Below are 14,184 nucleotides of genomic sequence, written 5' to 3'. Positions count from 1 at the left end.
TTGTATTTAAAACGATTTGGTTGAGCAATAAGCCGAATGAACTGTTGTTAAAACAAATTAAAAACATCAGTCTTCTCTCTTTCGCCCACCATCTGTTTCCCTCTCTCTTCTCTGAAAATGTAAATTCCAGCATACTCTATTTGCATTTCAAAACTGTGTTGTGTTACTTAAGCATCTAAATCAATGGATAACAGTAAAATAAAAACACCCAATCCTTCCCTGTCAGTTAAAAATATCTGTCTGTTTCTCTCTCTCTCCTCTGACTCTTTTCTTTTCTCTTATTTTCACTTTTGCCGGAACTCTCTCATTTTAATAATAGTAATTATAATGATACATGTATTTAAAGCACTTTTCAAAACATCGAAAAACACTTTACAGCAGAAGACAACAACCGAAAACAAAACCGCCACATGAAAACAAAACAAACAATCGAAACAGCAAAGTACAGAAATTAAAAGCCTCTCTCTCTCCCTCTCCCCCCCCCCTCTCGTTCCCCCTCCCCCCCCTCTCTCTCTCTCTCTCTCTCTCAGACGTCAGTTCCCAGTGGAACGTCTGGATGCCGCGGGACATCTCCACCATGACCAACTCCTGCGTGGTCATCCCGTGCACCTTCATGTACCCCTCGGGCGTCCGGCCCTACCGGGGCGTGCACGGCATCTGGTACTTCGGCCAGCCGTACCCGCAGTTCTTCCCGCCGGTGGTCTTCAAGTCGCGCACGGACATCGTGCACGAGAGCTACAAGGGGCGCACGCGGCTGCTGGGCGACCTGGCGCAGCGCAACTGCACGCTGCGCATCGGCAGCGTGGGCACCGAGCACGCCGGCCGCTACTACTTCCGCGCCGACCTCGGCGGCGCCAACATCTTCACCTACCCGGACTTCTCCGAGCTCAAGGTGCTCGGTGAGTCACCTTCATTCCTCCCCGGGTGGGGGGAGGGGGGGGGAGGGGGGGAGGGTGAGGTTTACACAGACCGGGAGACAGTCTCAAGCCAGAGACAGAAGGCTTTGGGTGTCCCTGAGGCATGCACATACACACACACACACACTCGCGCACACACACACACACACACGCACACACACACTCGCACGCACGCATGCGCACAGAGCACACACACACGCACAAACGTACATGCACACATACACACATGCATGTATGCACACAGACACATGCACACACGCACGCACGCACGCACGCACGCAGACACACATACGCATGCATGCACACACACACACACACACACACACACACATACCTGCACGCACACACACAGCTTTTGTAGCAGCTGATTGGAGCAGGGAATGATCTACAATAAAGCCCCACAGCAGTGGCCCTCAGAAACGGTGAGTCTCATAATCAGCCTTAAAATTCCCTGATTAATCAGGTAAAAATGAAGAAAGCTCAGATCCCTTCTTCAGACAGGAGTAGCTGCGTTTGGTAAATACACGGTTAGATGGTTTGGGGCTCTCTTTTTTATTTTGGTGCTTCTGTAATGGTTATATAACCTGCTGTGTGCATGACACACGTGTGTGTTTTTTGGGTAAAATGTGCTGTTTGCGTTCGAGCTCTCTCGCCGATAGAGGCTGGAAGCTCGATGCTGTGAGTGGGCTTTCAGTTTCTGGCCGATTGGCTGAGAGACCATAAGGACCAGGTTTTTCGAGCTGGAAACGGTTCAGAGAGGCGTGTTCGCGCGCTTGTGTGTGTGCGCGTGTGTGTGTGTTTGTGTGTGTGTGTGTGTGTCAGTCCCACCCACGGAAAGCCTTTCCAGATACACTCTTACTCACCACTCTGCGTCCAGCCAAACCTGCCCAGAGACTCACTCCCTACCTCCTTCCCCTCTCTCACGTTCTCTTTCTGCCTCTTTCTCTATCCCTCTCTCCCACCCTCTCTCGCTCCGTTCTCCGTTTCTCCATTTCTCCGCCCGCCCGTCTCAGACCAGCCCAACATCGACGTCCCCGAGGAGATCGTGAGCAACGAGAACCTGGAGCTCACGTGCTACGCGCCGGACAACTGCCCGGACGTGAGCCCCGAGATCACCTGGCTGTACGCGGAGTACCTGCCCGACCCGCAGTTCGTCTCCGACTACCTGGAGGAGAGCAACACGGCGGTGCTGTCCAGCACGCTGGCCTTCGTTCCCCGGCCCATGCACAACGGAATGATGCTCGGCTGCAGGGTGCACTTCCCCAACACCACCTTCGCCTACGAGAGGCTCATCACCCTCGACGTCAAGTGTGAGTGCCCCCCCCCCCCCTTGCCGCCCCCCCCCCCACCACACCCAATCACCTGTCTGGCACCCGCATTCCGCTCCGGTGACGCCCTCCCCGAGTGACGGACACACTTGTAATGCCGTTTTCACACAGGAATCAGAGCGGAGTTCCACCAATCACAGAGTACGTTGGTAATGAGAAACCGAGCAACGGCGATCGTGATTGGTGGATACCTTCTGTCTGTGCCAGTTTTTGTTCCCAACCCGCTCCACTAATGGAGATCCTCTCTGGTGTCCACGTGACTCCACGTCAAAATCACAGTTCTTTGTATATTTATGTTGGAAATGAAGGACTAATGAAAACACTATTATATGAAGCCAGTTTTATTCAGCTGATATTTTTTTTTATCAAGTTTTTTTATTTTTAATCCTGAAAGTAACAGTTTAACAGCTTAAGCTTTTAAACTGCCCATTACAGGAGGTTTTGGCATTGATCTTTGTAGACCATGTTTCTTAGGTGAGAAACATGCCGATTTACACTCTCACCAGTCAAGGGTACACCTGCTTGATGGGCTGCAGACCCGGGTCAAATACGTATTTGTTTTGAATTCAGATACTTTTCTGTGCTCTATTGATCTTGCCTGGTGTAATTGAGCCTGCCAGTATGACCAGAAGGCGGAGTTTGGAGAGTATTTCATTAGTTCCAATACACCAGACAAGATCAGTAAATCGTAGAAAAGTATTTGAATCCAAAACAAATACGTATTCGACACAGCTTTGGTGGACTGCCACCCAGAAGTCAATGTCGATTTCAGAATGGACACAAATCTCGAGCCTGTACATCAGAAAGAAAATTCTATTCATTTTGTGTTTATACGTTTGGAAAGTGAGCGTACATATTTATCGTGTGGCTTAACGAATCATTTATGTATATTATGTATATAAGAAAAAAAAAAAAAGTGATTTCACAGAGTCTTAAAGACACTTTTCCAACGCGTGGGCGAGCTCGACAGTCTGGTGTGCGGTCCGGACCGTGCCAATGTCGAGGGTGGGCAGCAGCACTCTAGCCCTGCAGGGTGGGGCAGAATTGGCCACGGCTTTGTCCAGGAAGGGAGGGATTTCAGGATGGCAGGACGTCCATGTCTTATCCTATGCCAATCACACTGTGCCATGGACCTTATCTGGCCAATCAAACTGCTCCATAGACCCTCTCTGGCCAAGCAAACTGCACCATGGACCCTCTCTGGCCAATAAAACTGCACCATAGACCCTCACTGGCCAATCGGATACATGGACCCTCTCTGGCCAATAAAACCGCACCATAGACCCTCTCTGGCCAATCAAACTGCGCCATGGACCCTCTCTGGCCAATCAAACTGCGCCAGGGACCCTCTCTGGCCAATCAAAGGCCTGCAGTTTGTCTCCATAAGCCACACGGGAAGCATCCCCCTCAGACTCAAGCTTTATTGACACACTTTGGAGTGAAAACAAGCAGCAGCTGCCATCACACATTTGGAGGTGTACGTGTCCTGAAATGAGAGGACGAGGTTTTAGCATAAATATTTTAAACATTTATATGTATTTATATCTTCTTATCAGTAAAATAAGCAATATCTTGATAGTAATGATTTGTTTATTCTTAAATTTGAATGCATATTCTAGTAATAATACATTTTTTTTTCAATTTCAATTTCACTTTTTTTTATAGTGCTTTTCACTGAGAACTATCACAAACAGGCTAAACAGAGAAACATTTGGGTTTCTATGTCAACATTTAGGTTTGTTTGAAAGTACAGCATTGATCATGAACCTTCCATAATAGTTGCTTATTCAACCACGTGCTCATGAATAGTCATAACTGTAAAAATGAGAGTTATCTGTGTAGGTTGCTTTCTGTCTGACAGTACAGACAAATCACTTCATGTGGCAACATTTTTGCGGTTGTGGAAAGTTCAGTGGCTTTTGAAGAAAATATTTTTAAAAAATTTTAAAAAATAATCCCATTTGAAATGGTATCATCATACATCTCAAGAGTTTTACAGATTTCTGTGGATGAATTCTTCTTCTTCTTCAAAAAAGAAAGAATGCGGAACCATATTATTTATCTGGGACTTGCTGGCTGGCCTGGCTGTTGAGAACATGGGAACATTTGGAACTCTGGTCCTCTTCCTTAGGGAAACTGTTCCAGGTGTCCTGCTGGCAAGACTGAGGCTAAATGTAGAACTAAAATTCTGAGATTAGATTCCTAAACGCATGTGAGAGGTGTGGACTGCATTTCTGCAATTTGGCAGGAGCAGCTTTACATGTGATATGATCTGTTAGCTTTCAAATGCAGCACAGAATTCCCCCATTCGAACCCTCATATCTTTTTTTAAAACCAATTACAGGGACACTATAGATGTCTTAGAAATGTGTGATTTTGGTGGGAATCTATTTTTGGAAAAGGAAATCTTATGTTCTGACATTATGCATTTTGAGAATTGGTTCCAGTTTCAACAATGGGCCTGTTTATGTTCTGAGAGTCCAAAACCTTTGGAAATACAAAAATACATTTTTTTAAATTTTCCATTTCATTAAAAAAAATTTTCATCCTATAATTTGGCTGTACTTGGTCTCATATCGACATTAGCCTAGCCAGGCTCATAGTATCACTTCTTTTCAATTTCTTAATTCCCTAAGATGAAGGCTATCTGTAATGTGTCTGTGATATTGCCCATGTCTCAGCACAAATGCTGGATTGCTAAAGATGCGTGACACTGTAGCGCCCTCTAGTGTTCATAGTATCAATTGCCGAGCAATTGAAGCTCGAATGACACTGTGGCAGTAGTCTTCTCAGTATTATGTGAGGGACATGCCATGCTACGGACACTAGAGGGCGCTACAGTGTCAAGCATCTTTAGCAATCCAGCATTTGTGCTGAGACATGGGCAACAACACAGGCACATTACAGATAGATAGCCTTTATCTTAGGGAATTAAGAAATTGTATAGAAAAATGTAATATGCTTCGACAAACCGACCCAAAATGTAAATGACTTGCTCTTCAGATTTGATGGAACTTTGTGTCAAGAGAGTAGACCAAATTTTCTAGGGGTTTGGGTATTCAATGAATACTTGTTTCATAGCAAATACGGAGTAGTTTATTTCTGAATCAATTGAATCAGAATAAGTTTGGTGCATCCTATTCTGTCATGCCAACTTAAGTATCTAAGTATGTAGATCTTTTTTTTTTTTTTTAAATGTGACCAATATTTTTTACTTGTATTTCACGGGAAGTACACTAAATTCACATATATGTTTTAGAAATTATTTTATGAAGTACATGTAGTTCATTTTAACCCTCCTGTTCTGTTCATTTTTTAGGTACAGCAAAAATGTTCCCAGTGATATAAACATACAGGGGGGGTTTGCAAATACATGAAATGAACCATTTTCATTTAGAATGTTGATTACACTAATTAAGGCCAGTAGAAGACGTTTCATACTGAAAAAATAATTTTAAGTATTTTTCCTAGATTTTCAAACTTTAAAAAGGGTCAATTTGACCCGCAACATAACAGGAGGGTTAAACAATTACTGTGGAGTGTGTTATCCCCCTGGGCTACAGAGTAAAATATTCAGCGTTAAATCAACCTCTGTTGGACTCATGTGTACCCTGTGAGAGCTGAATTTTACTGTGTAAAACATACTCAGGACGTTTTCTTTCCTTGTAAACGCCCGCCCCCCCGCCCCCCCCCGCCCCCCCGCCCCCCCTTCAGACCCCCCTCGCTCGGTGTGGGTGAACGTGACCCAGGAGGTCATGGAGGAGAGCTCGGTGACCCTGTTCTGCGAGGTGGACAGCAACCCCGTCCCGCGCGTCAGCTGGCTTTTCGAGGGGGAGGTGCTGCTGACCGAAACGGCCCTCAACGCCACGCTGGTCCTGGAGGGCCTGGACCCGTCCCAAGAGGGCCTGTACACCTGCGTGGGGGACAACGGATATGGCACCATGAACAGCTCCATGTACCTAGCTGTCAAGTGTGAGTCCCCTGGCCCAACCTTCTGGAAACTTCTCTCCGTCTCTGTCACTCTCTCCCTCCCTCTCTGTCTCTCTCTCTCTCTGTCCGTCTCTGTCTGTCTCTGTCTCTCTCCATCTCTCTCTCTCTCTGTCTCGCTCTCTCTCTCCATCTCTGTCACTCTCTCCCTCCCTTTCTGTCTCTCTCTCTGTCCGTCTCTGTCTGTCTCTGTCTCTCTCCATCTCTCTGTCTCCCTCTCTCTCTCTCGCTCTTCATTCTCACTCTTCACTCTCACATCTCCACACACAGCCATCCCCGTAAAAGGCTCCATACCATTCTGTTTCTCAGCAGAATGCAGGCAAATCAAACCTTACCCTGCAATTCTGTTACAATATTATCGCTATATTTTATTATTTTAATTCATGTTATTATCTCATGTTATTACTATTGAGTTTATTCTCGCCCTATAGAAACACCTTGTTATCTTCTTTGAGGTCCATTCAAAGGTCCTTTACTAACTTGACAAACAGGTAGTGTTTTTAAAAGACTCAGATATAAGACTGTACTGTACTTTTAAAAAAAACTGTCTCCAATACTTAACAAAATTTTATGAAAAATATGGGCTTTTAAAGTGAGTGCACATCTATGATCTTCCTGTACAGTGCTAGTTTTTCTGAAAAGCAATACTTTTCTGTGAAGTGTGAAGGAACTTGTCCAAAAAAAACACTTCCCTTGCTACATCTAAATTGAAAGAGAGAGAGAGAGAGAGAGAGCAAGAGAGAGAGAGAGAGAGGGGGGAGAGAAAGAGAAAGAGGAGCTCTGTAGAAGCTGAAACTGACTTCCTGTCAAACTCTAAACATATTTTGAGCATTGGTTTAAATGAGGTCCAAAACAGGCTTAGGGGTAGTGTTAGGGTTAGGAAAACAGTAAGTGTTAGCTTTGAGTTCAGGAGACGGGAGAAGGTCAGGACAAGATGAGTGTTTGATTTTAGATGAGCCAAAAAAAAATTTTCACTCGAGAGATAATATAAATAAGAACAACTGATGCAAGTCCAACAGTAATTTTAAAAATATCACACCAGCGGGGAGGGTGATAATATGACTAAGTGCACAGGGTGGCGAGACTTCATCTTCCATCGTCTCTCACAGAGGAAGACTATGAGGTCCTGGCTGCAGATATTTTCTCACGGCCAATGGTTCCTCACCCACTCTTTCGTTTCTCCTTCTTTTTTCTGTTCTTTTCTAAGTGTTTGATTTATAACTATAGTTACATGGAGCAGCTCAGGGACTTACTGCTGTAGTGCTGGCCTCAAACTTTAAACTTCTCTCTGTATTATTTTTCTTTGTCCCTCCCTCATCGCCCTCTCTCTCGACATCCCTTCTTCATCCCTTTCTCCCTCCCTCTATCCCTCTCCCCCTCTTTCTCTCCTCCTCTATCTTCCTCCCTCTCTCTCTCTCCCTCCCCCTCTCTCCCCCTCCCTCCTCCCTCTATCTTCCTCCCTCTCTCTCTCTCTCCCTCCCCCCTCTCTCCACCCCCTGCCTCTCTTCCCCCCTCTCCCCCCTCTCTCCTCCCCCTCCCTCTCCCCCCTCTCCCCGCTCTCTCCACCCCCTCCCTCTCTTCCCCCCTCTCCCCCCCCTCTCCACCCCCTCCCTCTCCCCCCCTCTCCACCCCCTCTCCCCTTCCCTCCCTCCCTCCCTCCCTCCCCCCCTCCCTCCCTCTCCTCCCTCTCTTCCCCCCTCTCCCCTCCCTCTCCCCCCTCTCCCTCTCCACCCCCTCCTTCCCTCTCTCAGTCCCTCCTCGGGAGCCCTGGGTGAACAGCTCTCAGACGGTGCTGGAGGGCTCCTCCCTGTCTCTGTACTGCACGACGCAGGGTAACCCCCCTCCCACGCTCACCTGGCTGAAGGACGGCGTGCTGGTGGGGACCATCACGGCGGAGGAGGAGTCGGTGCTGGAGCTGGAGGAGCTGACGCCCCAGAGCGACGGGGTGTACCGCTGCCTGGCGGAGAACGAGCACGGGCGAGCCAGCAGCTCGCTCAACGTCACCGTCGAGTGTGAGGCCCCCCCCCCCCCCACCCCTTACCCACGTGCATCTGGAGGCTTATGTGTAGGCTGTCATCTGGAGGCTAATGTGTAGGCTGTCATCTGGAGGCTTATGTGTAGGCTGTCATCTGGAGGCTAATGTGTAGGCTGTCATCTGGAGACTAATGTGTAGGCTGTCATCTGGAGACTAATGTGTAGGCTGTCATCTGGAGGCTAATGTGTAGGCTGTCATCTGGAGGCTTATGTGTAGGCTGTCATCTGGAGGCTAATGTGTAGGCTGTCATCTGGAGACTAATGTGTAGGCTGTCATCTGGAGACTAATGTGTAGGCTGTCATCTGGAGGCTAATGTGTAGGCTGTCATCTGGAGGTTAATGTGTAGGCTGTCATCTGTAGACTTATGTGTAGGCTGTCATCTGTAGACCTATGTGTAGGCTGTCATCTGGAGGCTTATGTGTAGGCTGTCATCTGGAGGCTTATGTGTAGGCTGTCATCTGTAGACCTATGTGTAGGCTGTCATCTGTGGACTTATGTATAGGCTGTCATCTGTAGACTTATGTGTAGGCTGTCATCTGTAGACTTATGTGTAGGCTGTCATCTGTCGACTTATGTGTAGGCTGTCATCTGTAGACTTATGTGTAGGCTGTCATCTGGAGACTTATGTGTAGGCTGTCACCTGTGGACTTAGGTATAGGCTGTCATCTGTAGACTTATGTGTAGGCTGTCATCTGTATGCTTATGTATAGGCTGTCATCTGTGGACTTGTGTATAGGCTGTCATCTGTATGCTTATGTATAGGCTGTCATCTGTGGACTTGTGTATAGGCTGTCATCTGTATGCTTATGTATAGGCTGTCATCTGTAGACTTATGTGTAGAGTGTCATTTGTAGACTTACGTGCTAAGCATGTGTCAGTCACACCCTCTTACCTCCCTCCCTCTCTCCCTCCTTCTCTCCCCCCCCCCCCCCCCCACAGTCGCTCCGGTCTTGCTGGAGGAGTCCAAGTGCACGGTGGTGAGGGAGGGGGTCCAGTGCGTCTGCATCGCCTCGGGCAACCCCGAGCCCACGGTGGAGTTCCACCTGCCCGACCTCAACCTCACCGTCAACGAGTCGGAGAAGCGCTTCAGCTTCTACGCGCACACGGACGGCCACACCACCACCGGCATGATCAAGCTGCGGGAGAAGGCCCACCAGGGCGGCGACGGAGGGGCCGGGGTCAACGTGCACTGCAGCGTCAGCAACGTGTACGGCTCCGACACCGTGCGCCTGGAGCTGCAGCAGGAGAGTGAGTGCTTTCCTCAACCCCCCCACCCCCCATTGGCCCTTGGAGGCGGGAAGCGCGTAATCCGATTGGTGGATTTAAAAAAAAAGCATTCACATCTCTGACTGGTGTAATAAAAGCAGCAAATACATCCAGCTCAGGTTTATCATAGCCAGACGATAAATCCGTTATAGCAGGGGTGTCCAGTCTCATCCGAAAAGATTGGGTGTGAGTGCAGGTTTCTGTTTTAGCCCAGTACTGCGCTGGTTCACTCCTTGTGCATGAGCACAGCAAAATCTTAAGGATACAGCCGTGGCAGGTGCTTATACAAACGTAACATGAAGATGAGGCCTAGGCTAATTAGAGCCCTTGTTGCTCTTGTTGTGCACACGCTGATTTAAATCGAGGACAGGCCCCCCACTGTAAGTCAAAGCAGAGAGTGTCTTGGTGTCGTGAATCATATGGAGTATTACAGTGATGACATCTTTTTGTAGGCCAACCTGTACGTTTCTTCCGCCTTCTGGCAACTGCCACTGAAGTTTCCATACTAACCTGCCTGCACGTGACAGGCTTTGTAGTTTGAATATAGCAGCTTGTTAGCAATGTACTTTTTAAAAGCACATAGCAGCTTAGATATCCACAGCTGAGATATCAATGGGTGTCATTTATCTCGTAGAACAGAAAACTACGTCCCTGCGGGGGAGAAAAAAAAGCATTGAAATCTGACGAGCGATCCTGTGGCTCAAAACTGCGAACTTTTTTGGGGTTTTAGGACTACAAACTGTAACACTCTGTTTTCGTTTTTTTGTCCCCCCCCCCCCCCCCCCCGTGTTTTAGAGAAGTACATGATGGCGGTAATCGTGGGCACCATTGGTGGAGTGGCGGTGATCGCTTTCATCATCGCAGCCGTGAGATATGTGGGCCGTAACAACAAGAAGTGAGTGGTGGGTGGGGAGGGGAGAGGGGGGTCTGGGCGGGCGGCATGGTGGGTCAGGGGCCTATGGAGGTCGGGAAGGGCCAATCACAGCCAGCCTACATAAAATTAGTGATGACTTTAGCCCAGTCGTCTGTTGAAAAAACGTGATGTTTTCACGAAATATACAGTGGGCTCCAGAATTGTTGGCACCCTTAATAAAAATGAAGAAAAAAGGCTGCATATAATAAATGACACAGATAATAATCTGTATGCTATGTTCAAACATATGGGAAAACTATATACGTTTATTTCAATACATTTACTCTCATGCTTCAATGTTTTTTTATTAAGTAATCAAATTTTTTCTGAAAACCATAGGTGCCATAATTATTGGCACCCCTATCAATTATTGTAAGTAAAATCAAACAAAATGAAATTGGCAGTACAATTTTTTTTGTGACGGTAAATTTGGTAATTTGCCGTCACAAGTCTGGTAATGGGTACAAAAAAAGACATACACGGTTAAACATACCACTTAGCGCTGTAAGGGCAATAATAAAAAGATGTGAAACATATGGAATGGTTGCAAATTTGCCAGGAAGAAGAAGCAAGTGCATGGTGTCCCCACGGACAGTGAGGAAGATGGTGAGGGAGGCCATTAATAACCCAATGATCACTGTTTAAGAATTGCAGAGATTGGTTTGTTTCTTGCGGTCAACAAGTCAAAAAAACATAAAACGGCACCTCCATACCAACTACCTCTTTGGAAGGGTGGCACGAAGACTGTCCTTGCTGAGCACAACAAACAAAACCAAGAATCTGGAGCTTGCCAAACCTCATGGGAATTATGACTGGAAGAGAGTGCTATTATCAGATAAGACCAAAATTGAATGTTTTGGCCATACACTTCATCGACATGTTTGGCGACAAAAGAGGAATGCATACAGGAGAAGCACCTCATACCTACGGTCAAATATGGAGGTGGGTCATTGATATTTTGGAGATGTTTTACTGGCAGTGGTCCCGGGACATTATTTTAGATCAATAGCACAATGAATTCAACAAAGTACCATGAAATTTTGGCAGAAAATGTGGTTGTCTCTGCTAAGAAGCTAAGACTTGGTCATAGGTAGATTGTCCAGCAGGACAATGACACCAAGCATACATCAAAATCTAAAAAATAAAAAATAACTGTATTATTTTTTAGTTTAGAATTTTTTTCAAGCCTTTTTTTTGCATATTTATCAAGGGTGCCAATAATTCTGGAGCCCTCTATATATATGTGACTGCCTAGTTTACACTAAAATATTAAGGAAGCTATGAGGCGATGAGTCATTAGTATGGCTCCTGTTTACAGGATTACTCAGGTCTCACGTGTCCATATCGGTTACCATGGCGACGTAGCCTGCTGGTGCTTGTTTTAAAAAAAAATCTGGGTGATTCTCATTGGCTGCTGGCGACTCACTTCACTTTCATTTCTCTGGTAAAAACTGGATTTAAGCGGTCAGATCAAGAAATTTCGGAACCACAATTAATTTTAGCGTTGGTTGTTAGGAACCTCTTTCAATTCTTTGTGGTATATACAGTGTTGTGAAAAAAGTATCTGACCCCTTCCTTATTTCCTCTATTATTGCATATTTGTCATGTTATGTTATCTAACGCCCATATCATCCTTGTGAAAAAGCAATTGCCCCCTTAGTTACTCAATCAATCGATTAATTATATTGATAATTTATTGAATTTATTGATTCAGCTGATTGAACACAGCCAGCCCCATTGAATCCAAACCTCACTCACATTAAACCTCACCACCAGAGTGAAATACCACAAAGTTTCTACAAGCACACTATGCCACTTTGGTTGCACCACCATTAGCAGCAAAGATTGCAACCAAACACTTCCTATAATGTCTTTCACATCACTGTGGAGGAATTTTAGCCCACTCTTCTTAGCAGATTTGCCTTAATTCAGACACATTGGCATTTATTTCAGCATTAATTCATATATTTCACATTTTAAGCAGACACCTTTTATTAGCAGCTTAATTGAAAGTCTCGATATGAGTGTGATCACCACAAACACATTTCTGCAGGCATTTCTGAGCAAATGTGATTCAAAACAACAGGGAATACATCAAATTAATTTAAATCCAGGAGGAAAAAACCACAGATTTTTGTATTCATTCACGAATGAGCAGGCTTATCCTGCCTGCCTCGTGCATCCGACGAACAGGTTGTTGGCCTATGTTTACTTTCCTGTTTACTTTACATGAGTCATCTGAACAACACGGGAATGTGACTGGTGTTTACGAATCAGAAAAGGCTTTGTTTCGACACCTAACGCCACGGAAACAGTACTAGGGCCCATTCTCAATGACCACTGAATTGAGCGGTTTTTCACTTCCTAGTTTACATGTGCAGGTAAAGGAGATCGACTCGTTTGGTACCTGATTGGCCAGTCTGAAGGAATACATCCTGGTGTCAGCACAGATTCTTTAGACTAACCAGATGGGCAGCTCCTGCATCCTGTCCGTCATCTCTAAATTCTGTTTTGAAATTCCAGCTGATTTGAGGTTGAGGCTCTGTATTACACTGCATGAATATTCACAAAAAGCCTTCACTTGGAACACACCCCCCTCCTCCTCCCCTCCCCCCCCCCACCCACCCCCACTCATGAATATTCATGAGTTTAATAAAAATGGAATGTTTCGGCTTCAGCAGTTGGGACAGGGAACGTTCGGCTGTGTTGAGAATGCAGATGAGCTGGGGATCTGGTCGCTCTGTAGAATCTGTGGCCGTTAGTGGCCGGATGGGGGGAGGCTGATCATGTGACTCCGTCCCCCCCCCCCCCAGAGAGAATGGAATCCCGGGGCAGGACCTGGGTTCTAAGCTGGAGAACCCCTCCCTGTTCTACAGTGCAGTCAAGAAGGACAAACAGAGTCTGAGGAAGAAAGTGGTGAGAAATGACAATAACCAAAAAAAATGAAAAAGATGAATAGAAATATAATTTGACAGCCCACAATCTGAAATGAAAGCAGTCTGCTATGCTAAAACATTTTTTTTTTTAATTTTTCTTTTGTTTTCTTCTGTTTTATTTCATGGTTGTCACTGGCCTGGATTCAATTCAAGCATTTGTTAGTGATTTGACGTGAAAATGAAAGCCAGGCGGATGTCATTTTTTTCCTCACTAAACACAGTTTGGCGATCGCCTTAAATTAACCCAGCAAACTTTATTTTCGAAAGTAACACCTGTAGCGTGAATTGTAAGTTTCACAAATGTCGATTTAATCCAGACCAACGTATCGTTTAGAGGAAATGAATAGCCGTATAGATCGCAAATGTGCTGCATTTAGTGACTGCTGTCTAATTATAGTCTGACACTGTGGAGATATAAGAGAAACGCAATGCCCCCCCCCGCCCCCCCCCAATCCTATTCTCCCTCTAACGCCTCTTATGTTGGCATAGCAACCTGCCTTTTCCTTGCCGTTTTTTATTTTATTTATTTTTCCAAACGTGTTTTCTCCTGTGTCATCGCTCCTGTGCGTTTGTGTCTCTCTGTTTCTCTCTCCCCTCCTCGATTCCGCACAGCTAAAGACCGAGCTTTTGGGGTCAAAGTTTAGCTCGATCCTAGAGGAGAGCTCCACGGTAAGGCTCGTGTCACCACGGCAACCGCGTCGCGTCCACGCCCCGATTCACCCCCCCCGCCGGGCACGACCAGAGCAGGCCTCGGCACTTTCCACACCGGACATCCGCTTGCTTCGCCATCGTGTGCATTCGC

General features: G+C 46.2%; 1 protein-coding gene across 9 annotated transcripts in view; it reads left to right on the top strand.

The window, feature by feature from the left end:
- Positions 1 to 14,184, top strand: part of LOC118208736 (myelin-associated glycoprotein-like) — a 34,002-nt gene that overhangs the window by 18,577 nt on the left and 1,241 nt on the right. For 6 of the 9 annotated variants that reach the window (XM_035383668.1, XM_035383664.1, XM_035383669.1 and 3 more), the window contains exons 5-12: positions 531 to 899; positions 1,931 to 2,227; positions 5,960 to 6,217; positions 7,984 to 8,244; positions 9,207 to 9,515; positions 10,329 to 10,428; positions 13,260 to 13,362; positions 13,995 to 14,051. In XM_035383668.1, coding sequence (XP_035239559.1) covers positions 531 to 899; positions 1,931 to 2,227; positions 5,960 to 6,217; positions 7,984 to 8,244; positions 9,207 to 9,515; positions 10,329 to 10,428; positions 13,260 to 13,362; positions 13,995 to 14,051 — 1,754 coding nt within the window. The remainder of the gene's footprint in view (positions 1 to 530; positions 900 to 1,930; positions 2,228 to 5,959; positions 6,218 to 7,983; positions 8,245 to 9,206; positions 9,516 to 10,328; positions 10,429 to 13,259; positions 13,363 to 13,994; positions 14,052 to 14,184) is intronic. The other 3 variants (XM_035383679.1, XM_035383687.1, XM_035383695.1) reach the window with 3 other exon arrangements.

Source organism: Anguilla anguilla, chromosome 1 (assembly GCF_013347855.1).
Source record: "Anguilla anguilla isolate fAngAng1 chromosome 1, fAngAng1.pri, whole genome shotgun sequence".
NCBI lineage: Eukaryota > Metazoa > Chordata > Actinopteri > Anguilliformes > Anguillidae > Anguilla > Anguilla anguilla.
Note: the sequence above shows the minus strand (reverse complement) of the source record. Positions and strands in the feature narration are given on the sequence as shown.